This window comes from Chrysemys picta, chromosome 10, assembly GCF_011386835.1.
Source record: "Chrysemys picta bellii isolate R12L10 chromosome 10, ASM1138683v2, whole genome shotgun sequence".
NCBI classification, from domain to species: domain Eukaryota; kingdom Metazoa; phylum Chordata; order Testudines; family Emydidae; genus Chrysemys; species Chrysemys picta.
This window is the reverse complement of record NC_088800.1, coordinates 47,803,414-47,826,708: the sequence shown is the minus strand read 5'-3', so window position 1 is coordinate 47,826,708 and position 23,295 is coordinate 47,803,414. Positions and strand designations below refer to the sequence as shown.

Below are 23,295 nucleotides of genomic sequence, written 5' to 3'. Positions count from 1 at the left end.
ACGCTTCCAGGAGAACCCAGTAAAGACAAGACTTGACATTATTCATCATTCTGGCGTGAGGCTAAAAAAGCAGGAAAAAATCCTTACCTTCATTATTCCCTACCACCACCAGTGCAACCTGTCAGTCCTTATTTATATGTTGAAAAAGGAATAAATATGGGCACCAACCCACACTTAACAATTCCTATTGCAAGTCATTTTATAGCACAAAGGACCAGAGGGCACCCTTCTGCTGCAAACCCACAAGAGATACTCCCCCAAATTTATAATCTGCGGGCCCCAGTGCTGCTCCCAGTTGTACTGGTGGAAGAACCACTCAGCTGGTGCTAAAGGGACCGAGCAGAGGCATACAGGAAAAAAACCCACACAGATATGAGATATTTATGCTGCTCCTTGGGCTCCCCTCTACCTAGGATCTCCCATCACTTCAGTATCTCAACATCACACAATCCTTAATGTATATAACCTCCCAATGGCTCCAAGAGGTAGGGCAGAGCTATTCCAGATGGGGAACTGAGGCAAGTTGCTTAGTCTCTCTATGCCTAAAGTCACACAGGAATCTGAAATGGAAGCAGGGAACTGGACCTGATTCTCCTGAGTCTCAGGCTAGCATGCTAATTCCTGGGTCATCCTTCGTCCCCATTACCCTTGGCTGCCAATGCCTCCTTGCCTGTGTATGGCTCCTTCTGGCCTCTCCTGAGTAGCTCATCCAGCTTGCAGTGGGAGCCCACAGCAATTGGAGCCTGATCCAAAACCCTCAAAGGCAACAGGAGACCTTCCATTCATTTCAATATGCTTTGGATCAGGCCTTTAAGTCTGACCCTGTGCCCCTTAATTCCCACAGGAATGCAGACTGGCTGGGGCTAAGGTTCAGGGAGGAGAGGCTGGGTTCCTGCTCCTCTCCGGAGTTCAAGGGTCAATCCCGGGCTTCCCAAGAAAATAACTTGTGTCTCTCCCCTTCTCACTCCTGCCTGTTTAATGATTGATCTGGTATGCAATGATAAGACATTGGCCTGGAAGGGGGATTGGTAGATTGGGATCTTCCATTACAAAGCATTAGGCAGCAAACAGGGGTTAAACACAGACATTACAAGCTGTGACAGCTGCATAACAAGGGCCAAGGAATTGATCAGTAACTGGGCTGAGCAGCAAATCCCATGGGGAAATGAGGACCTGGAAAACAAGGTCATCTTCCTGGAAAGGTGCTGGGACAGATCCCCAGCTAGTGTCGACTGGCATCACTCTATTGAAGCTGATGGAGTGAGGCTTATTCCCACCATCTGAGTCTCCATCCCATCAGGCTGGCAGGCTTGGATTGCAGTGTTCAGAAGGGGAAGGCTGTGTGCTACCAAGCTGGCAGGATGGGCAAAAGGCTGGGGATAAAATATGAATTGGCCCCAATCACAGCTCTCCCACCTCACCTAGCTTTCACTGCCCCAGGACCCTGCCATCACTAGCTAAGCAGGAAAAGCAGTTCTCATGGAGTTTCCAGACCAGAGGAGATCAGCTAAGCTTCTAGCTTTAGGGGTGAGCATCCAAAGCAAGAACCTGATTCACCCCTGCCTTGCACCTTGTGTGGTAAGTTACAGTGTCTTGGCCCAGGCATAACACTCTACTCTGCTGCTCTGGTAGCTTTTCACATCTGCTTTGCACAAGTTTACATGACAGCACAAAGTGTAAGGCAGTGGGAGATTGGGCCCCAATTCTTAGAGGACCAGATCTTGCTCTCAGCTGTCCCACCAGTTGAGGGCAGCTTTAAATTGTACCAAGGACTCCATAGGATCCATACTGGCAGAAGTTAGGGTCCATGCTGATCAGAGCATCCTCTCACTGCCTTGGCCACACCTCCTCCCCATCTTAGCATCGCCCACATTTTGGTTTGTACTGGCCAAACATGAGCTGCACTAACTGGAGAGTGTGTGTTACAGGTCCCTGCCTGTGTCAATCCCCACATGGCTCCATATAGGCAGCCCTGGCTCTTCAACTCATGCTTTTAGCTCTGGGGGGGTCTCCAGTTCAAATGCCTGGGGTGTCAGCCAAGACGCTGGCTCTCACAGTTGCACCGCCAGGGTCTGTGCCAATGGAGAGCCCAGGGTGTGGCTGGCTCAGGGTGCAATGTTACTTCCACGTGATGGATTCAGAGCTTTCAGCTTGACTGCAGCAGGTTGCCCTTAGACAATGGCTGAGCTGCTGCTACACTCTGTTCGTACGCTTCCTGCCTTGCATTACCTTTATTCCTTATTTAATAGGAGCAGCTGCATAGAAACAGGACTGTTTCTTTCCTTCTTACAAAACAAAAATGTGTGTGAATCTAGTACAGGTAAGAGCGCTGGAGACTGGGGCAGATACAGGGTCAGCTTCCCCCACACAAAACCTCCGGGCCACCTGCCCCACTCCTGTCCTGCAGGAACCCACCATTAGGGGCTGGGAAGTGATCCAGACTCTAGGACTGTTCTCCTCCTTGAGACTCCTGAAAACCTGACTCTAAGCAGCTACAGAAGAGCTGAAGGCCTGATGCTGATCTCTCTCACGCTTGTGTAAATCAGGAGCAATTCCCTTGAAATCAGGGAAGTTCTTTTCCAGCATAAAAGTGGGGTGAGCAAGAGGAAAAATCAGACTATGGGCCAGATTCTCTGATGACCTGCACCTTGTCTGATCATTTATACCCATGTAAAGCAGTGTAAAATGCTAGCAAATCAGACCTGTACACCTACCTTGCAATGCAGAAACAGATCCTGCATCTACAAGAGCCCCAGACCCAAGAGGTTTGATTACAATCACCCTTCAATATTCCCCCATCACTAGGTACCAGAGACGGGCTCCAGTCAGAAGCAGAATTTGCACCTGGATCTAACACACCTTGAACAATGGGGGACATTCAGAACTGAAGCTTTACTTCAAGCTCATTGCCCATTGCTGCTTGCAAAATGGAGCGCTGGATCCTGGTCTGGATTTCCAGCATCCCTAAACAGGGGCAGGGTTTTTTCAGATCCCAGGCGCTGGTTCAGGCTCATCTCTCGGACTTACAGCAGCATTCAGTTCTTTTTGCCATGCTCTTCTTTGTGGATCAGTGATTCCTTGTCTGTCTTCTCTGCTCTCAAGAACAACTGGAGCCTTGGAAATAATCTGATTTGAGGCTGCGAAATCTCATTTGCAGATGTATTAATGCATGGCTGGGATGACACAGGCCCCATCCTGTCTCCAATGAGTGAAACACAGAAAGCAATCTACCCGGGAAATCCATCTCCCAGAACAGCACGCGGTGGGGGGGAGGGCATCGAAAGCAATTACGGTTAAGAGGAAGATTAAAACAATATCTGTGCTATTCTTCCTCTGACCCCATCTCCCAGCTGCAGGAGAAAAGCGCTGAGCTACACAAAACAGCTTCCTGAGGATTCGGCCTTTAAACCATGACTTAAAGGCAGCTTCTTGCAGAATATAATTAAAGGAGCTGACACGCTCATTCCCATTTGCTGGCTATTCAAAGCAAAGGCATTTCAATCACAATGTTGTTAAAACAACAGATAAACAGATCCCACAGCATGGAGATTAGTGCTACCAAACACATCAGGGTGAAAGCTTTAGACATTATGATTGTGTTGGGTGTAGCTATGTAACTCTTAGGACTGTTTTCTCCAAAATGTGCCTTTAAATATCAAAGGAATCTCCCCCTCAGCTGGGACAGATGTCACTTCATTCTCAAAGTTGCTGCAGGATTATTTATTATTATTTCTATTGCAGCATCATGGACCGGGACCCCCATTGTGCCAGGCCCTGAACAAAAAGATGGTCCCTATATGGTCTATAAGGGGGGAGGGATAGCTCAGTGCTTTGAGCATTGGCCTGTTAAACCGGGCCCGGGTTGTGAGTTCTAATCCTTGAGGGGACCATTTAGGGATCTGGGGCAAAAATCTGTCTGGGGATTGATCCTACTTTGAGGAGGGGGTTGGACTAGATGACCTCCTGAGGTCCCTTCCAACCCTGATATTCTACGAGACAAAGCTATATACAGGCAGACTGGGGCACACAAAGTAACAGCATGTTGGAGAGACACACACTGCACTCTCTTGTGGAGACTTCTGTTCTTGTTTTCTTTGCTCTGAAATAAAAGTCACCCAGAGTGAGAAGAATACAGTGACTCTGATAGAAAGAGAGACAGGGTTTTTTTAAAGTGAGCTTTAACAAAGTGCTGGACGCGAAGATGTGGATTCTGCCTCATACAGCGCCCAGTCTAAATCCAGACAGGGCTGATATAGTACAGACACATGAAACATGCACGAAAGGGCCAAACCTCCAGGGCGGTGTTTTCTTACTATATTCTGAGTCCAGTCCTGCTCTCATTGAGTCCATGGGAGCTAATGGCCCAATCCCAGCTTCAGTGGAACTATTCATGTGTTTAAAGTTAGGCATGTGCTTAACTGAATCAGGGCTTAAGTCAGTGGAAGAGTCTGCAACAGACTCCAGGATTCCTGGGGCCCCTGTTCACCACACAAACTCCTAGGCAACTCTCCCTCTTTGATGTGCTGACAGCTTGTCTCACAACTGGCACAGCAAGCTCATTCAGAAGGGAAGAGAGCATCACAGCACTGCCTGCTGCTGGGATGCCAAATGGTTGCAGACTGGATGCTGGAGATGTAGGCATCCAGATATTATGGTGATGGGTGCCAATGTAATGCTATGCTGAAAGATGCTAATGGCTGCTAGGAGATGAGCATTGGACCCCAAAACAATCACAGACCTTATGAAACCCAGTAGGTGCAAGCACTCTCTTTCAGCATCATCAAAAGGAGCAATCGACACACTTTCTGGCCTGGTCTACACTAGGCGTTTATGTCGAAGTTAGCGCCGTTAAATCGAATTAACCCTGCACCCGTCCACACTGCGATGCTATTTAGTTCGACATAGAGGTCTCTTTAATTCGACTTCTGTACTCCTCCCCGACGAGGGGAGTAGCGCTAAATTCGACATGGCCATGTCGAATTAGGCTAGGTGTGGATGGAAATCGACGCTAATAGCTCCGGGAGCTATCCCACAGTGCACCACTCTGTTGACGCTCTGGACAGCAGTGCGAGCTCGGATGCTCTGACCAGCCACACAGGAAAAGCCCCGGGAAAATTTGAATTTGAATTCCTTTTCCTGTCTGGCCAGTTTGAATCTCATTTCCTGTCTGGACATCGTGGCGAGCACAGCAGCACTGGCAACGATGCAGAGCTCTCCAGCAGTGATGGCCATGCAGTCTGTGAATAGAAAGAGAGCCCCAGCATGGACTGATCGTGAAGTCTTGGATCTCATCGCTGTGTGGGGCGATGAGTCCGTGCTTTCCGAGCTGCGATCCAAAAGAAGGAATGCAAAGATCTACGAGAAGATCTCTAAAGACATGGCAGAGAGAGGATACAGCCGGGATGCAACGCAGTGCCGCGTGAAAATCAAGGAGCTGAGACAAGGCTACCAGAAGACCAAAGAGGCAAACGGACGCTCCGGATCCCATCCCCAGACATCCCGTTTCTACGAGGCACTGCATTCCATCCTCGGTGCTGCCGCCACCACTACCCCACCAGTGACCGTGGACTCTGAGGATGGGATACTGTCCACGGCCGGTTCCTCAGACATGTTAGGGGACGGGGAAGATGAGGAAGGAGATGAGGAGGGCGAGGCAGTTGGCAGCTCTCACCACGCTGATTTCCCCGACAGCCAGGATCTCTTCATCACCCTTACAGAGATCCCCTACGAAGCGTCCCCAGCCATTACCCCGGACACAGAATCTGGTGAAGGATCAGCCAGTAAGTGTTGTAAACATCTAAACATTTATTTTTAACAAAACAGGAATATTAACAATTAAAAGAATGGGTTGTTCATGATTAGTGTGCCCTAGGCGCTTAACGGTTTAGTAAGGGGCAGTGCAAGTTTTGAAAAGAAATCTAGCAATGTCCGGTTTTCAGTGATTGTCCTGCACAAGCCGCTCTACTGTGTATTCCCTGCTACTGCAGCTACAGTAAAATGCGGTCTATATGTGCGGGGATAGAGCAGTAATCCTCCTGGGACATCTCGATGAAGCTCTCCTGGAGGTAACTTGAAAGCCGTTGCATGAGGTTCTTGGGGAGAGCGGCCTTATTGGGTCCTCCGAAGTACGACACGTTGCCGCGCCACGAGATTATCAGGTACTCGGGGATCATTGCTCTGCACAGCAGGGCGGCATACGGCCCTGGTCTTTGGAGGCTTTCCCGGAGCATTCTCTCTTTGTCGCTCTCGGAGATCCTCATCAGGGTGATGTCGGCCATGGTGACCTGCTTTTAATTAGGTAGGGGAATGTTAGTGTTGGGACTGCTTTCCCGTTCCTTTACAGAACTGTCACCGCTGGTTTGCAGCCACGCGGTGGAGGCGGGAGAGGGGCAGCCGAAAGGGATCGTTCCCGGGGACAGCCGCGAGGGGGTGGGACAGGGGCAGAGTTCCCGCTTGCCGGATTGCTGGCAGCAGGGACTGACATTGATTTAAATGTGAAATGAGGCCAGTGGTAATATAAAAGTTTTAAACTGCCACAAGTGTACGGCTTACCATGTCTGCCTGCAACAGAAATTCCGTTGTGCTGCCTCGCTTCTCAAATGTGCTGTTCAAGACCCCAGGCACAGAATGCGAAGGCCGAGAATTCGACCTTGTGCTGAGTGCGCATGTGAAAGGTGCTGTGCATGGTCTTGTTCACAGAGAAAGACTATGTTCTTTGTTCACAACTACATTTATCTTTCAGAGGAATTCACTCCCTTTTTCCCATTTCCACAGCCCCGTCTGCGACTGTCTCACAACCTAGCCTGGAATCACACTCCCAGAGGCTAGCGCGGATTAGGCGTAGGAAGAAGAGGACACGGGAGGACATGTTCTCTGAGCTTATGGCCTCTTCCCAAGCCCAGGCAGCACAGCAGACCCAGTGGCGGGAGAACTTGACCCGAATGCACCAAGCCAACATGGATCGGGAGGAGAGGTGGCGGCAGGAAGACCAGCAGGCGACTCTAACGCTGCTTGGACTACTGAGGGAGCAAACGGACACACTCCGGCGCCTTGTGGATGTTCTGCAGGAACGGAGGCAGGAGGACAGAGCCCCGCTGCAGTCCATCTCTAACCGCCCTCCCCCGCCACCAAGTCCCATACCCACCTCACCCAAAGTGCAAAGAAGGAGAGGCGGCAGAGTCCCTGCTAACTCTCACTCCACCCCTGCAGAGAGCTCTAGTAGCAGAAGGCTCTCATTTCCCAAAATTTGAAAAGTTCTTTCCTTCCCGCCTGACACAAGCCCACGTCCAAGTTTCACCTCCCAATGCCATGTGTAGTTGATAATAAAAAATTCGTTTCTGTTAACTACTGTTTCAATCATGTTCTTTTGGAGGAGGAGGGGAAAGGGGGTTGGAAATTGGACAGGACAGTCTCCTTTGGCAGGGTACATAGTCGGGGGCAGGCACAGCAGCAGGGCACATACACAGTGCAGTGATGCAGTGACTAGTTGCCCCGGTTAGTCTGGGAGGTTGTTTTGATGTAATGTTGGGGGGGGTGGGTTGCTCTGTGACTTTGTGGCGGGGGAGGGCAGTTACAGATCTTAAGCGCCGGTCCTTAGACAGGATCACAGAGCCACACAGCATGGGATCTGTAACCGTCCTCCCCCTGCCACAAAGTCAAATAGACCTCCCATACACACAGTCCCGATCAGGAGGGGTGACAGGCTCCGTTGAAACAAGCATCCCACCGCAGCGGAGCCTGTCAATCCTTGAGTTTAGAAGCTGCATTCGCATCACAACACTAGACCCGCCCCGCACCACAGTCTGCGTCCCAGTTTTAAAAAATTCCCGCTAAAACAGTATTAAAGAAAACGGTGTGCTTTAACAAAGTAGAACTATTTTTATTTCGACACGTGTGTTGGAGGGGGGGTGAAGGGGGTATGTAACTGGATAGGATAGTCAACATTACCTGGGTAAAGAAACGGGGGCAGGTTTAGCTTCTCAGTACACAAACTATAAAATCACAGGTTACCCTGCTCACTCAGGAACTTTGCTTTCAAAGCCTCCCGGATGCACAGCGCTTCCCGCTGGTCTCTTCTAATCGCCCGGCTGTCTGGCTGTGAGTAATCACCAGCCAGGCTATTTTCCTCAACCTCCCACCCCGCCATAAAGGTCTCCCCCTTGCTCTCACAGAGATTGTGGAGCACACAGCAAGCTGCTATAACAATGGGGATATTGGTTTCGCTGAGATCACAGCGAGTCAGTAAGCTTCTCCATCTCCCCTTGAGACGGCCAAAAGCACACTCCACCACCATTCTGCACTTGCTCAGCCGGTAGTTGAAGAGTTCTTTTTCAGTGTCCAGGGCGCCAGTATAGGGCTTCATGAGCCAGGGCATTAGCGGGTAGGCTGGGTCCCCGAGGATGACTATAGGCATCTCCACATCCCCAACAGTTATTTTGTGGTCCGGGAAGTAAATACCTTGTTGCAGCCGTCTAAACAGACCAGAGTTCCTGAAAACACGAGCGTCATGAACCTTGCCCGGCCATCCCACGTAGATGTTGGTAAAACGTCCCCTGTGGTCCACCAGTGCTTGCAGCACCATGGAAAAGTATCCCTTTCGGTTAATGTACTGGGTGGCCTGGTGGTCCGGTGCCAGGATAGGGATGTGAGTTCCATCTATGGCCCCACCGCAGTTTGGGAATCCCATCGCTGCGAAGCCATCTATGATCGCCTCCACGTTTCCCAGGGTCACTACCTTTGGCAGCAGTACATCAACGATTGCCTTCGCTACTTGCATCACAACAACCCCCACGGTAGATTTGCCCACCCCAAACTGGTTCGCGACTGACCGGTAGCTGTCTGGCGTTGCAAGCTTCCACAGGGCTATGGCCACTCGCTTCTGTACACTCAGTGCAGCTCGCAACCGGGTGTCACTGCGCTTCAGGGCAGGGGACAGCAACTCACAAAGTTCCAGGAAAGTTCCCTTCCGCATGCGAAAGTTTCGCAGCCACTGGGATTCATCCCAGACCTGCAGTACTATGCGGTCCCACCACTCAGTGCTTGTTTCCCGTGCCCAGAATCGCCGTTCCACGGCATCAACATGACCCATTGCCACTGTGATGTCCTCGGCGCTGGGTCGCCTGCTTTCTGACAGGTCTGTGCTACTCTCAGACTTCAGGACATCACCGCGGTGCCGTAGCCTCCTTGCCTGACTTTTCTGCATCTGCCTCAGGGAAACCTTTATGATAAGCTGCGAGACGTTGAGAGCGGCCACAACTGCAGCGATGGTCGCAGCGGGCTCCATGCTCGGAGTACAGTGGCGTCCGCGCTGTCAATGACTGGAAAAGCGCGCGAACTGTTTTCCCGCCGGCGCTTTCAGGGAGGGAGGGCGGGAGTGATGGACGGATGACGACAGTTTCCCAAAAGCACCCTCGACTCATTTTGTTACCCAGAAGGCATTGCCGGCTACACCCAGAATTCCAATGGGCAGAGGGGACTGCGGGAACTGTGGGATAGCTGACCACAGTGCACCGCTTCGAATGTCGACGCTATCACCGTTAGTGTGGACGCACAAAGTCGAATTACTGTCCTTAGTGTGGACACACACGTTCGACTTTGCAATATCGATTACAAAAATTCGATGCAAGTAAAATCGAACTACTCTCGTAGTGTAGACAAGGCCTCTGTAATAACAGCTGCAGACAGGGTGGTGGTGATCCCCAAGGTAGTAAGTGGCATGGCCAGGCATGAGCTAACTCAGGGAGATTTACAGGAGTTTACCTGGTTGCAAGCACAGGGGCTAGAAGATTGGTTGCAGCCTGTGTCTGATGGAGGCAGAAAACCAAGAGAAGCAATGGTAAGTGTGACCCTGAGAAGAAATATCAGGATGGGACTTCTTGGCACAGAACTTGCTGGGATGGCCCTGGGGATTTCTGAGCAACAAAACTGCTTGCTGTTTCTTTCTGATATGCTCAGGGAAACGTAACTGCATGTACATTTTTTGCAGATAAACCACAAAGAATACACCTGACTCATATCACTGATTTCTTATCCTAACAGAATCAACCCTGCAAGCTCCAAATTTTGGCTAACCACTTAGGCTAAAGGATACAAACATGCACACTCACATTTGGAGAGCACCAAGTTTACTGATGGACCAAGGCAATTTAAAAAAATCTTTAAAAAAAGAAACACAACATAATAAGCATTGTATTTTCTGCAGCTCCCATATGCTACGTTAAAACCCATTCACAGCAAATGACAAATCAGCATTAAAAAAACCCAAACCACATAAACAGATCCCCAACCTAGTGAAATAAAAGCAACCAATGCAAAGAGAAAGGAAGGAAACTGACACTAACCCTGTTTTATTTATGATTTTATCTCAGCCCAGTCACTGATCCTGCGGTTCCCTCCTTGTTGCTATATTAACAGGGTAATTGCAACAGGGAAGAAATGTAGCTTTTGTGCCATGTCAATGACATTTGCAGAACCCGGTTACAGCATACAGTGGCGTTTGGGTTTGGTGGGGCATTATCATCTGAGTTGTTTCCTTGAGGGGGCCCTGCGGGAGCTCATTAGAGATCACATGAGTTTTTTGGTAGCCGGGGGGGAATGACTATTTATTCTCTTCCCCCTCCTCCCCCATCCCCTCCACCCCATATCAGCATGCTGAGAGAAGTGAAATTTTCAGGGAGAATGTCAAGCCAATTTCTACAGAGAATGCAGCTGCCATGATCCCGGAATCCCTTTGGGCTAAAATTTGCTGAATTCATTGTCCATTTATGCAGAAAAATCCCACTTCACCTGTCAAATAATTAAGTCGACTCACTGCCTGGCGCTCCCATTGTCTGCTCCATTAGGAGAGTTTTACACTTTCTATATTTGTCAGTGACGCTGGTATAATTTTCTTCTTTTCCCCCCTCATCTGTATAAAAGAAAATGATTTTCTCTTTTTAATCCCATTTGCTTGTCTCACAAAAGCAGACGTTTGACACCTAAAGAGAGATCATTACATACATTATAGGAATAAGAAAGGGCAATGGCGTGTTTGTTCTTCCCCCTGAATGCAGGGTTGTGCCTCTCAGTATATTCTCCAGTATTTTGTCCATTCCAGTCTTAAATGAATCAAGCAATGGCAGGTCCAACATTTCCTTTGAGAATTATTTTCAACTCTGGCAGATTTCATCACTAGGGAGTTACTCCAGAAATCCATCCTAAATTTTCCTTTACTTAGTTTCATCTCACAGGAACTGCCATACTGGATCAGAACCAACCTCTGCCTTGTTACATCTCAGATCCCGCTTCACATTTCCACTTCCATCTGCCGGGCTTAATTTAGCCAAACAACACACACCTTTGGCTTCATAACTAGAGCTCCTCCAATAGTTTTCCATCAAAAACTTTCTTCTGATGGGCAAATGCCTTTTTGACCAAAACTGGACATTTTAGTGGAAAATGGGGATTTTGTGTCTGGGGAAAATTTTCAAAACAAATTTCAAATTTTTTTTATTTTGTTCCATAGAATCATAGAAGATTAGGATTGGAAGAGACCTCAGGAGGTCATCTAGTCCCACCCACTTCTCAAAGCAGAACCAACACCAACTAAATCATCCCAGCCAGGGCTTTGTCAAGCCGGGCCTTAAAAACCTCTAAGGATGGAGATTCCACCACCTCCCTAGGTAACCCATTGCAGTGCTTCACCATCCTCCTGGTGAAATAGTGTTTCCTAATATCCAACCTAGACCTCCCCCACTGCAACTTGAGACCACTACTTCTTGTTCTGTCATCTGCCACCACTAAGAACACTAAGAACAGCCCCCCTCACTCTTCTCTTCTGCAGACTAAATAATCCCAGTTCCCTCAGCCTCTCCTCGAAAATCATGTGCCCCAGCCCCCTAATCATTTTCGTTGCCCTCCATTGGATTTTCTCCAATTTGTCCACATCCCTTCTGTAGTGGGGGGACCAAAACTGGACAGAATAATCCAGGTGTGGCCGCACCAGTGCCGAATAGAGGGGAATAATCACTTCCTTCGATCTGCTGGCAATGCTCCTACTAATACAGCCCAATATGCCATTGGCCTTCTTGACAACAAGTGCACACTGCTGACTCAAATCCAGCTTCTTGTCCACTGTAATCTCCAGGTCCTTTTATGCAAAAATCCAGATCCAGATAATTAATAAAGATGTTGAACAAAACCAGCCCCAGGACCAACCCCTGGGTCACTCCGCTTGATACTGGCTGCCAACTAGACATCGAGCCATTGATTGCTACCCGCTGAGCCTGACAATCTAGCCAGCTTTCTATCATTCTATCAGTCCATTCATTCAATCCATACTTTTTAAACTTGCTGGCAAGAATACTGTGAGAGACAGTATCAAAAGCTTTGCTAAAGTCAAGGAATAACAAGTCCACTGCTTTCCCCTCATCCACAGAGGCAGTTATCTCATCATAGAAAGCAATTAGGTTAGTCAGGCATGACTTGCCCTTGGTGAATCCATGTTGACTCTTCCTGATCACCTTCCTCTCCTTCAAGTGCTTCAAAATGGTTTCCTTGAGGATCTACTCCATGATTTTTCCAGGGACTGAGGTGAGACTGACCAGTCCTTCTTCCCTTTTTTAAAGATGGGCACTATATTTGCCTTTTTCCAATCACGAGGAGCTCCCCCAATTGCCATGAGTTTTCAAAGATAATGGCCAATAACTCTGCAATCACATCAGCCAATTCCCTCAGCACCCTTGGATGCATTAGATCTGGCCCCATGGACGTGTGCACATCCAGCTTTTCTAAATAGTCCTTAACTTGTTCTTTCACCACTGAGGGCTGCTCACCTCCTCCCCATACTGTGTACTTCAGCTTTTTCCATATCATCTGTCACAAGGTTGCTTCCCTCATTCATTAAGGGTCCCACACTTTCCCTGACCTTTTTCTTGGTGCAGTAAAAAACAAAACAAAAGAACCAACCCATCATTTCTCTTACTTTTTACTCCCCTCCTGCTTTCTCCAGTGGGAAAAATTGGGAAGAAAGTGCTTTTTTCTACCAAACAAATTTTTAAGTCGGTACTTTCTTCTAGTAGTGCCCCACAACCAGTGCTTTAATAGAAGGTAAAAATAAGAAACCTAAGTAGAAGAATTCAGTTTTGCATGTAGTTCTGAAAGCTGTGAGATCTATGATCATTCTTATCCCTTGCAAGAGTGAATTGCATAGTCTAGTAGATCCAGTGCCAATGACATTTCTGTCTCCCCCCTCACCAGCCTAGAAGTATTTACCTCTGCTAACATCCCTCCCTGTTTTAAGACTATTGGCTGACAATGTCACAGCTCTCATAAAACATAGCTCTAATGGGGTATCACAGGCATGGAGGGAGAAAGAGGATCTCTTGGGTGGCTATGGTGTGCAATATCAGGATAGAACTACGGGGCCCAGTGTATGGAGAGGAGTATTTGATTGATACATGTACGGTGGCCTATGGTGCTAAGCCAACAAAATGCTGTGGGGTTTTTAAATCAGCTGGAGATTTTTAAGGAGTGTTATCTTTATTCCCAGGTAGCACATGCTGCAGTATGCAAGCCTGGAGGTCATAAATGCATAAGTCATGGGGCTGGGTTTGTATCTGATATGGTGCAGCTGCAGCTGGAAGTGTGTGCCTCTTACCCCCATGGCTGCTTGTACTTCTAGCTGCGTGAGGGAGTCCAGAAGGAACCAAGGCTGACCACTGCATCAGTAAATCGAGGGACAAGGTGAGTGAGGCAAGAGCTTTTATTGGATCAACTTCTGAAGAAGAACTCTGGGTAAGTGCAAAAGCTTCTCTCTCTCACCAACAGAAGATGGTCTAATAAAAAGAATTTACCTCACCCACCGTGTCTTTCCAATATCCTGGGACCAACACAGCTACACCTCCACTGCAAATTAGCGATCAGAAGGCAGATGCCCTCAGCAGTGGGGAACGCTAGAGGAGGCGAGTCTGTCAAAGTGCTTCTTTCTTCTTAGCAACGTCCCTTTAGTCTGAGCCAGCGGCTCCTCTTGCTGGTGATCTCAGCTAGGCACTGAAAACACTGATAGATGCTGCTGAGAGTTTTCCATACCATCTTACCACAGTGTTTAGGACCATTCTTAGAGCTGGACCTATCCAAGGACCCCAGATCCCAATTGCTCCAGTCTCCACAGGGTGGTGCCCATTCCTGTACCACATTAGAGTACATATGCATAAAGAGGCCGTGCTGTGCCCCTGCTGTGGGACTGGGATTGCGAGAGTTTTCCCTTTTCTTTCAGGACTTATAGTAGGCCTGGCTGAAATTAGTGCCTTTGCCATCTACACCCCAAGAATTTCAATTATTTTGCAAAATAGTGGTGGGGGCTGGGAACCCCTTGGTATGGAAGCGATGAAACGTTGAAGAGTCCTGTGCAGCGAAAGGTGAAAGCTTCTAGTTGTGGGAGGTGTGGCCTAGAGGCAGCCTAGCCTAGTGAAGTGAGCAGAGGTCTGGATGCCAGTATCCTGGGAATACTATCCCTGCTCCTCCCATTTCCTGCCCTTACTAACACTTTTCCCTTATAAAGGCAGCATGGTTCAATGGTTAGGGCAGCTGGCCAGGGTTCAATTCCTGGCTCTGTCACTTTCCTTGGACAGGTCACTTCAGACTAGCTGATCATAATGATCCCTTCCGACCTCAATGTCCATCAGCTTCTCTGTATCTCAGGTCCCCCTTCTGTAAAAGAGGGATACAGCTTCACCTTCTATATAGTACTCTGAGGGCTGTGCATGAAAAATGTTATCCATGATCTAGGACACTCACAGGATGTGGGCAAATATTATTACCCCCATTCCACAGGTGGTGGTGGAGCTGAAATGACTGACACAGCAGGTCAATTTTAGGGTCAGTACCAGAAGCCAGGTTTATCCACTAGATTCCAGGCAACGCGCAAGCTCCCAGCCATGAAGGCGCTATGTCCAGAGGAGCTGAGCACCCCCGGTGCAGTGACCAGGAGCTATGAAGGCTGGGCACCTCAGAAAGTCAGGCCTTCAACCTTTGTAACTCTGGTGCCCCTCAGAGCGCCCAGGACTCCAGTATGGCTGGGCCTTTCTCTGTGGTACTCTCAGGGCCCATCTCTATTTGCCAGCAGCTCCTGATGAATCTATCGTGGCACTCTCCTTGCCCGGCCAACAGCCATTCAAAGCCCTACGGATTGGTGGCCCCATGTTCCGCTATGCAGTGTTTATTTAGCTCAAGGGCACCAGAAGCCTCTGGCAGGACCTGCTGGGGAAGTTTGTTTTTCATCCTCACTGGGCTTCTCAATTAATCAATTTGTCTCTGGCCCCTATTCACCCTGCCTCCCTCCAACGCTCTGCCAGCGTTTTAATAACACCCCTGACAGGCAGGTGCTAGAAAGTGCTCAGGCCTCCCGCAAGGCTCATTATGTAGTAGGCACGATGACACTGATGAACAACGGAGCGCTGACTGGGGGGGAAATCAGTCACCAGCCTGACTCTGGGCAGAGAGAGACAACACTCCATTCATCACAGGCTAACAGAGAATTCTCTGCAGTGAGCAGCTCTAATCGCCCTGTCACACACCCAGCCCCAGTGACATGAAGAGAAGCTGCTGGACACACAAAACAAGTGAGCAGCACTGAGACATCAGATGTGACTCAATCCATCTCCCATCCTTCCATGGCATTTACCCCATCACTCTGACACTTACCTAAAGGAGACCTGTTTGTTCCACAACCACCCATATCCCCCAACCAAATCTCATGCAGCAAAGCAACAAACACTCGAGATGGATCCACAGTCTGTAAAAGTTTGGATCTTGATCTGGTTCTGCGTCTCACAGCTGACCTGCTCAGCTCAACCAGGTTTCAAGCCAGTTCAAGTCATAGCCTAGACCCTATGTTAGGTGGCTGGATGCAACACATGGAGTAAAACAACCAAAACAGGTCAGGATGCCTTTAAACCAGGCCTGCCCCATGCCTGGGTCTCCAAGGGAGTTAGGTATCCAATTCCCGTTGAAACTTGGGTGCCTAAATCCTGCATTAATACATGTCTCTGCTGGATCGATGGGGGGGTTGGATTTCTTTTCTGGGATAATAGATTTCTGGATTGGAAAGTCACAGCTTGAGGCTCTCTCCTGGTTTCAGAATCAGTTTTGCTGAATTGTTTTTAACCTGGTTAGAAAATTCTCCCAGTGTAGATCAGCCCCTTGAGGCTGCAATTCAACTACTACTTATAGCTGCTGCTTCTGTTTTATGCATTCAGCTTAAAAAATAAAAGAATTGCTGTTGACTCTAAGGACCACCCCACCCCCTTTCCACTATAAAGTCTATGTTACACTATAAATCACTTTACGCTCGAACTTTCTGCATTAGCAGACCCAGCCACATCACTTCAGTCCTGTGACACAGCTAACACACGGTTGAGTCTTACAATGTAGCTATGACTAGAACTTGTTTTAATCCAATTTTCAAATTGTGCTACAGCCCCGCAGCAATCTATGGCTGAAGCATCATTTGGGAACACTGTTAAAAACACTTCTGTTTTAATCATGTCAAGGGGTTACCATGTTCTAACCAGGTCTCCTGACATGGTAGATTAAATAGGGTAAACAGGACCTGAAGGAAGAACCACCTCAGGATTGTTCTTGTGCTCTCCTGTCTGTATATCCACCTGGTGTCTCTTGTCTTAGATTGTATAGGCCATGTTTTTTGTTCTGTTTCTATAGCCCTTAGCACAACGAGGTGCTGGTCCATGACTGCAGCTGTTAGGCATGCATTGAGTGGGCTACATTTCGTGTAGCAGTACCACCTACCCCTTGTGGCTTTGGGCTAACCACTGCCTCGATTTCCCTCACTCAGGCTGATCTCCTGACCTTCATGCCTGCTTCAGTTGCTGCCATGACTCAACCCTCCAGCTAAGTCCTTAAAGCAAAAAAGGCCACATTTTCCAGGGCAGCCAAGACCAAAGTCAAGCAGAAGAGTCCTTCACCCCAATCTCCAGCCGGCCCCTCCTTTCTAAGGGTCTGTCTTCTCTCCTCTCATCCATTCTGGGCTTCTGTGTCTCTCCACCAAGCAGCAACACCGAGAGCTTCCTAGTTGGAGTCTCCCTTTTCCCCTTCTGTCTCTCCAAGGGCTACTGTCCTATTTCCATCCCAGAAGGCCTGATTTAGCCACATGACCTGCCTAGCATGTGACTTTGCTCATTTTCTCCACCTGAGGAGGCAAGCCAAGTGTGTTACAGGTAGGGCTGGACCCATCTCCCCTTAAAGGACTAGTCACCCTGTGACACTTTGCAAAGAAGAGCAAAACTCAACAGAGATGGTTTTCAAGCCCTTTTTTGGGGGGAAGTGGGGGAGGAGGAAAGGGGAAGTGAAAGATAACTTAGTGTTATGGTCCCCATTAGGAAGTCAATATTTGCCAAGGCCTGCTGCCTACACAGTGTGACCTACCAGAGGCATTTCCTGTTTGTATGGGGAAAACTGAGGTATCACATTTACCAAGTAGGAACTGGGGCTTCTTTTAATGTATTTATTTGCAGTATATTACTCAGCCACTAGATGTTTCTTTGTGCCATAGCATTACACACAGGTTCTGGTCCCTGGTAAACAAAGGAGACAGCAGGACTACGAGCTGTGAGGAATCCTGTCTGACTGTAGCTGCAGCTGTATTCTTTAACCAACCCCTCTTGCTTAAGGAAGCTTGTGATACCCTCTATCATGATGGCAACAGACAGCTGTATAAATACTTGAGCCATACAGAGCACACTGCTCTAGAAGGGTTGGAAACAAAACCATCCTCTTTAGGTTTGCTACAAAAGTCAATGTGCTGCATGGATCCCTGAAAACTGGCTGCTCTTTCCATGGGCTCCAACCATGTGAGGGATGCTGCCTGATAGTGGCAAGCACACGGAGCAGATAAGGGATGTGCCACTGCTAATAGCTAGGAGACATCTTCTTCAGCTCAAGTGACAGATGCCAGCACTGTTGAGGCATGAATCTGCACCACTGAAGTTAATAAAGCTTTGCCACTGACTCCAGTGAGCTCAGGTTCAGATCCTTGGAGCTGAAGGGCTAGTGGTCTAGTCCCAGACACACGTGTGATTTGTATCACAATTGGGTTTGCTGTCTGCATTCTTCTTATTTTGCGTTTGCATTAAGGTAGCACCTAGAGGCTCCGACTGCAATTAGGAGCCCTATAAAGGTGTGGCCGCTTGCCTCTCACGAGCGCTTCCTGCTGGCCGGCTGTGTGCCTGCACTCTTCTGTTTTTATGCAGTGCCCTCTGCCGGCAGTTTCTCTTTTTAGATGGGTTTTCAGTGACTCAGCCCTCCGGACGAGTCACGCACAGTCTGTATGTGAAACAAACAGAAAACAAATCGCTTCCGGGGTAACCCAGTCCAATGAATGGTTGGCCTCTCCCCAAGGTCTTCAGTCCCAGCTCTGGGCCTGTTTAAGCTCATGCCCCCTACTCGGGCTCCAAATGAAATGTATTGCCTTCTCGGCCCTTGGCCACTCTGCCATGGGTGGAGGGACCCGGGACTGCCCACTACTCTGGGTCCCAATCCAGGGACCCTATGACTAGCAGCCACCTGTTGCTTCCTTCACTAGTGTCTGTTGCTGCATTCCCTGAGCTGCTTCCCACTCTGTCCTGTCGGCTTCTTGGGTCCTCAGCCTATCACCCCCAGCCTCCTTGCCTAGAGAGTCTGTAACAGTCTCTGCCCTGTTCTCTCAGGCCTCTTCATCTGGTGAGCATATAACAGTCTCTGGCCCTTTTTGTCAAGCCTCTCTCCCCCAGGCCCGGAGAGCTTCACAGTCCTATCCCAGCTTAGGCAGGGTTTCTCCGCAGTCTCTGTCCCTGTGGAGTTTCCCAGCCATGGGAGTCCTGACTGCTCTGTCCAGCTGCTGCAGCTTCCTCAGCCAGCCAGGAACAGCATCCTTCCTTCTCTGGCTCCAGCCAGCAAATGAGCTGTCCAGGCCCTACAACTCCTTTTATAGGAGCCTTGAAGGACTCCACTCTACTGCCTTTTTTCTGGGGTGGGGTGTGGTAGGACCCGTCACAGGCCCACTGAGCTAGGCACTGTACTGACACAGTAAGAGATGGTGCCTGCCCCAAAGAGCTTAAAAGCTAAGTAGACTAGACAAAGGAGGTGTTCTTTTTCCCAGATGGGGGAAATCAGGGACAACATGATGAAGTGATTTCATCCACAGCACCTGAATTTGTTACACTGTGACTCCCTGCCCCCACCCTCTTCTTTCCTTAGGTGGCTCCAAAGAGACCCAGCACTTGTCTGGATGGAGGGAGCTTTGCTGGCTTCTCAGGATGATGGTCACAAAAGTACAACCCCTCAAACACAAAGCTCTGTTGGAGGGGGTTGGAGGCCAACTCTTTGCCAAGCACTGAACTAAGCAGCAGAGTTTACATGCAGATCCTAACGCTCACTGAATATGATTACAAATAGATATTGAAATCATTACCGTCAGCTTGCCCTAGAATACGAGAGTCACTTGCATAGCCAGCAGAGCCTCCCTGCCTGTGCCTAGGAATATATTACACACAGGCTGCTGCAGAATGCAAAAATCTTTATCCCTAGATTGGCCTTCCTAGCGGATCTCTGTTTCCTAGCTATTATCCCCCGTCGACCACAGACCTGCATAATCACCCTCTTCTTCACATGCCCAGCCAGCCCCTCAGCTAATGAGAGATGTGCTCTGTGCAGAAGCCAAGGGTTGTACAAAGTCGCAGCCCAGCCCAGCCGTTTGTAGATCTGGGCAATGCAGCATACCCCTCCGGTGAGGCAGACAGAGCGCAGAGGCTAGAGAGCTATAGGAGTCTCCTAATGTAAACTGCACTGCCAGACCAGGCTCTCCGATGAATCCATGTAAGCACCGTATCGCTAATTCCCTCTGCTTTACTCTGGCATGGATCTAGTCACCTATGGTTGTTCACTGAGCTATGGACCCATTCACTCCACAGTTGACCCCTCCTGCGCTGCTCAGGAATTAGATTATTGCTGGTAGAGCTGTGCCCATAAAGTCTCCGTCAATCACTGCCACCAGCCTGACTCTACTGAGCTTTGTCCACCTCTGTCCCATGGAGGAGGCAAAGCCTCTCTCAGTCACTGAGAGTCTGCCTTTTGCCTGCACTCAGCATTAACCCAGCTGAGTCCCTATGTGCCACATAGTGTACAGAATTTACCGTCAATGGGAAAAGAGGATCAGAGAGACTCAAGATGAAACAGATCAGCTTAATGATAATAGTCAGCCCTTCTCATCCACTGACCTCTATTAGCCTTATTTCCACTGATCTCAGTAGCTCTACTATTGAAGAATGCTATAGAAGGGCTGGGTATTATTATTTGTACAGATGTGGAAACTGAGGCACAGAAGGGTGAAGTGACTTGCCTAAGGCCACACACTTAGTCAGTAGCAGAGCTGGAACTAGAACTCAGGTCCACTAGGCCCCACTGCCACCATGGCAAAGCATCTTGGCTGTCTTCACCCAGCTAATGCAGTATTGTCCCTCAGTGTATATCCCCTAGTTGCATCCAACCCAGTTTTAATTACCTCCAGCTCAAACGAGATGATCGTATTGAAATTGCGTGAGCTCTGCTGCCTCTGTGAAAGCAAAACCAGAGTGCCAACCCTGTGGTTTGTGTGCACCCCACCTCCTCCCACACATTTCAGATGGGAACTAGCACTAACCCCCATTGCAGCGAGATTCAGAAGGCCTGAAAGGAAGGCTCTGTTAGCTCTAGGGCAGTGGTTCCCAAACTGGGGTTCGTGAACCCCTGGGGGTTCGCGAAATGTTACAGGGGGTTCTCGGGAAAAAATTCTCTAAGGGCGGTCAGAGCCGTCCCTAGGGATCCTAGGCAGCATGGGGCCAGCAGCCCGGAACCCCTGGACTTCCAAGAGCTAAGCAGATCAAAGCAAGCATAGCTGTCACACTGAGGAGATTTAAACTTCAAGACTCCTTATAAGAAATGGAAAGGGAGGTGGATATTTTTTGCTGTTTTTAAAATTAAATAGGCAGCTCGTAATATTTTTAAAATTATTATGAACAATTTTAAACTTTGTTGTAACGTGCACTGTTTACCTGGACTGCTCAAGACCTGAATGCTTGTATAGGAGGAACTCTGAGTTGGCTTCTTAAATGCCTTCATGCTGTTTCACATCTGATTCTCCTGGATGAAACATAGGAGCCTTGTCTTATAACAGGCTTATTTAAAGTGATACAAGCTATGAAAGTGAGATCTTGGACGAGTGTTGCCATTTTCATAATGTAATAAAAATACTGTAATTATAACTAATAATTAATAACAAATAGTGTGTAATAAGCATGTCATAAAAACAAAATTTTATATTTCCAAAATCACTGCTTTTATAATTTATACTCAGGTAAAGGAGAAAATCCCTGGAAATATTCATTTTTATGAGGGGATTCGCAAGACTTGACATTTTAGTGAAAGGGGTTCACAGGTTGTTAAAGTTTGGGAACCACTGCTCTAGGGCAAGGCATAATGGGCCTGATCCAAAGCCTGTTGAAGTCAATGTGCATAGGTACTATACAAGCTCCCCTGCCAGCTTTAGCCAAACTAATCCTGACCCGCCAAAACCCTTTGCTATCCTGCTCCTAGCCCTGTTGTGAGCAGAGACCACCAACTATGCAGAATTGCGATCCCTAGCATAGGACCTAGGCGGAGACCATCAAACTCATTTCACTTGTGACCCAGGCCACATTGGAGTCCAGGTCTCCAAGCTGAAGCTTTAATCCCCACTAAGGAAAACAAGTAGAATGCAATAGAGGTTTACTTAGCCAATCGGTGATGCACATGGAATGACTTCCAATGGTACTCAGCAGCAATCAAGGGCCCAATCCTGCTTCCATTGAAGCCATTGGGCCTGCATGATTGACCAGAGCCCAATAAGTTGGAGACCAGATCTCCTGGCCAAAGAAATAATAGAATTGCCTAGGTGCGCCGCGTATTCTACTCAGGCAAAGGGGATTCTATGCACTGATTTAACAATACTTGAGAAACATGGCAACAAAACTGTGGTCTATTAAACAAGTGCCCTAGTCTCTGTGTTAGGAGGCCGTGGGGTTTCTCTGCTGGGAATTCCCTTCGGTTCCTTCCATCACCCTTTGGTCAGAGCCTGCATATTCTCAGCAATCATCCCTGCCCATCCAGCACTTCCAAGGGGGGTTATGGATAATCCTAACATGACCAGGTCGCTTCAGCAAAACCAGTGGCCTTGGTGGGGATTTTAACTAACTATGAATTCAGCCTCATTGGCAGGGGCCGGATAGGAGGAGCAGGGCCAGGTGGGGGGGGGGGGGAAGGCAGAGGAGGGAAGCAGAGACAGAAAGGGAAGAGAGGAGAAGGAGATCCATGAACAGCAGTTGTTCAATGTAGTAAAGAACATGGAGCCAGATCTTCAGCTGATGTAAATTGGTGTGGCTCCATCGACTACCATAGGCCTCTGATGATTTATGCCATGGGTGGAGCCAGCCCCATGATGTACAGAATTGCATACAATTGGACAGCTAATGCAGGGGAAAAGCCATGAGAGAAGAGCAAGGGGAGGAGACTATGGTGATGACTGCCAGTGCAGCGACCTGCAGTTCAATGCTGGCACAGGACCTGATGCTGTCCTGACTGTGAGGGACGGTGTATGGTGGGAGCCAAGCAGCAGGGGGGATGAAATAACCGGTGCAAAAAGGTACGTGAAGGCACACTGCCAGCCTGGCCTTGTGCTTGTGTTCTAAGTGTTATTATTAACGAAACACCCCCACGTGCACTAGGCACTGCATCAAACAGCATCAAACAGCAAGCCATTGGTTTCCAGAAAACTTCCAGTCTTGAGAAAAGAGAAGAACAGGAGGACTTGTGGCACCTTAGAGACTAACAAATTTATTAGAGCATAAGCTTTCGTGGACTATAGCCCACTTCTTCGGATGCATATAGAATGGAACATATATTGAGGAGATATATATACACACATACAGAGAGCATAAACAGGTGGGAGTTGTCTTACCACCTCTGAGAGGCCAATTAATTAAGAGAAAAAAAAAAAAAAAAAAAAAAAAAAAAAAAAAAAAAAACTTTTGAAGTGATAATCAAGCTAGCCCAGCACAGACAGACAGTTAGATAACAAGTGTGAGAATACTTACAAGGGGAAATAGATTTCAATGTTTGTAATGGCCCAACCATTCCCAGTCCTTATTATTGAATAAGGACTGGGAATGGTTGGGCCATTACAAACATTGAAATCTATTTCCCCTTGTAAGTATTCTCACACTTGTTATCTAACTGTCTGTCTGTGCTGGG

General features: G+C 48.4%; 2 protein-coding genes across 18 annotated transcripts in view; one reads left to right on the top strand and one right to left on the bottom strand.

The window, feature by feature from the left end:
* Positions 1 to 23,295, bottom strand: part of CCDC33 (coiled-coil domain containing 33) — a 323,029-nt gene that overhangs the window by 288,930 nt on the left and 10,804 nt on the right. The window lies entirely within an intron of this gene.
* Positions 5,204 to 7,344, top strand: LOC135974002 (uncharacterized). The gene is made up of 2 exons (XM_065559732.1): positions 5,204 to 5,780; positions 6,775 to 7,344. The coding sequence occupies exons 1-2, from the start codon at positions 5,204 to 5,206 to the stop codon at positions 7,248 to 7,250; spliced, it is 1,053 nt and encodes a 350-aa protein (XP_065415804.1). The 3' UTR covers positions 7,251 to 7,344.

What these genes read in the sequence shown, in the direction of transcription:
- LOC135974002 (XM_065559732.1), top strand. Translation starts at nt 5,204, where the DNA reads ATGCAGAGCTCTCCAGCAGTGATGGCCATGCAGTCTGTGAATAGAAAG. An exon ending in ATCTGGTGAAGGATCAGCCA is followed by an intron (nt 5,781 to 6,774) that starts GTAAGTGTTGTA and finishes CCATTTCCACAG; the next exon opens with CCCCGTCTGCGACTGTCTCA.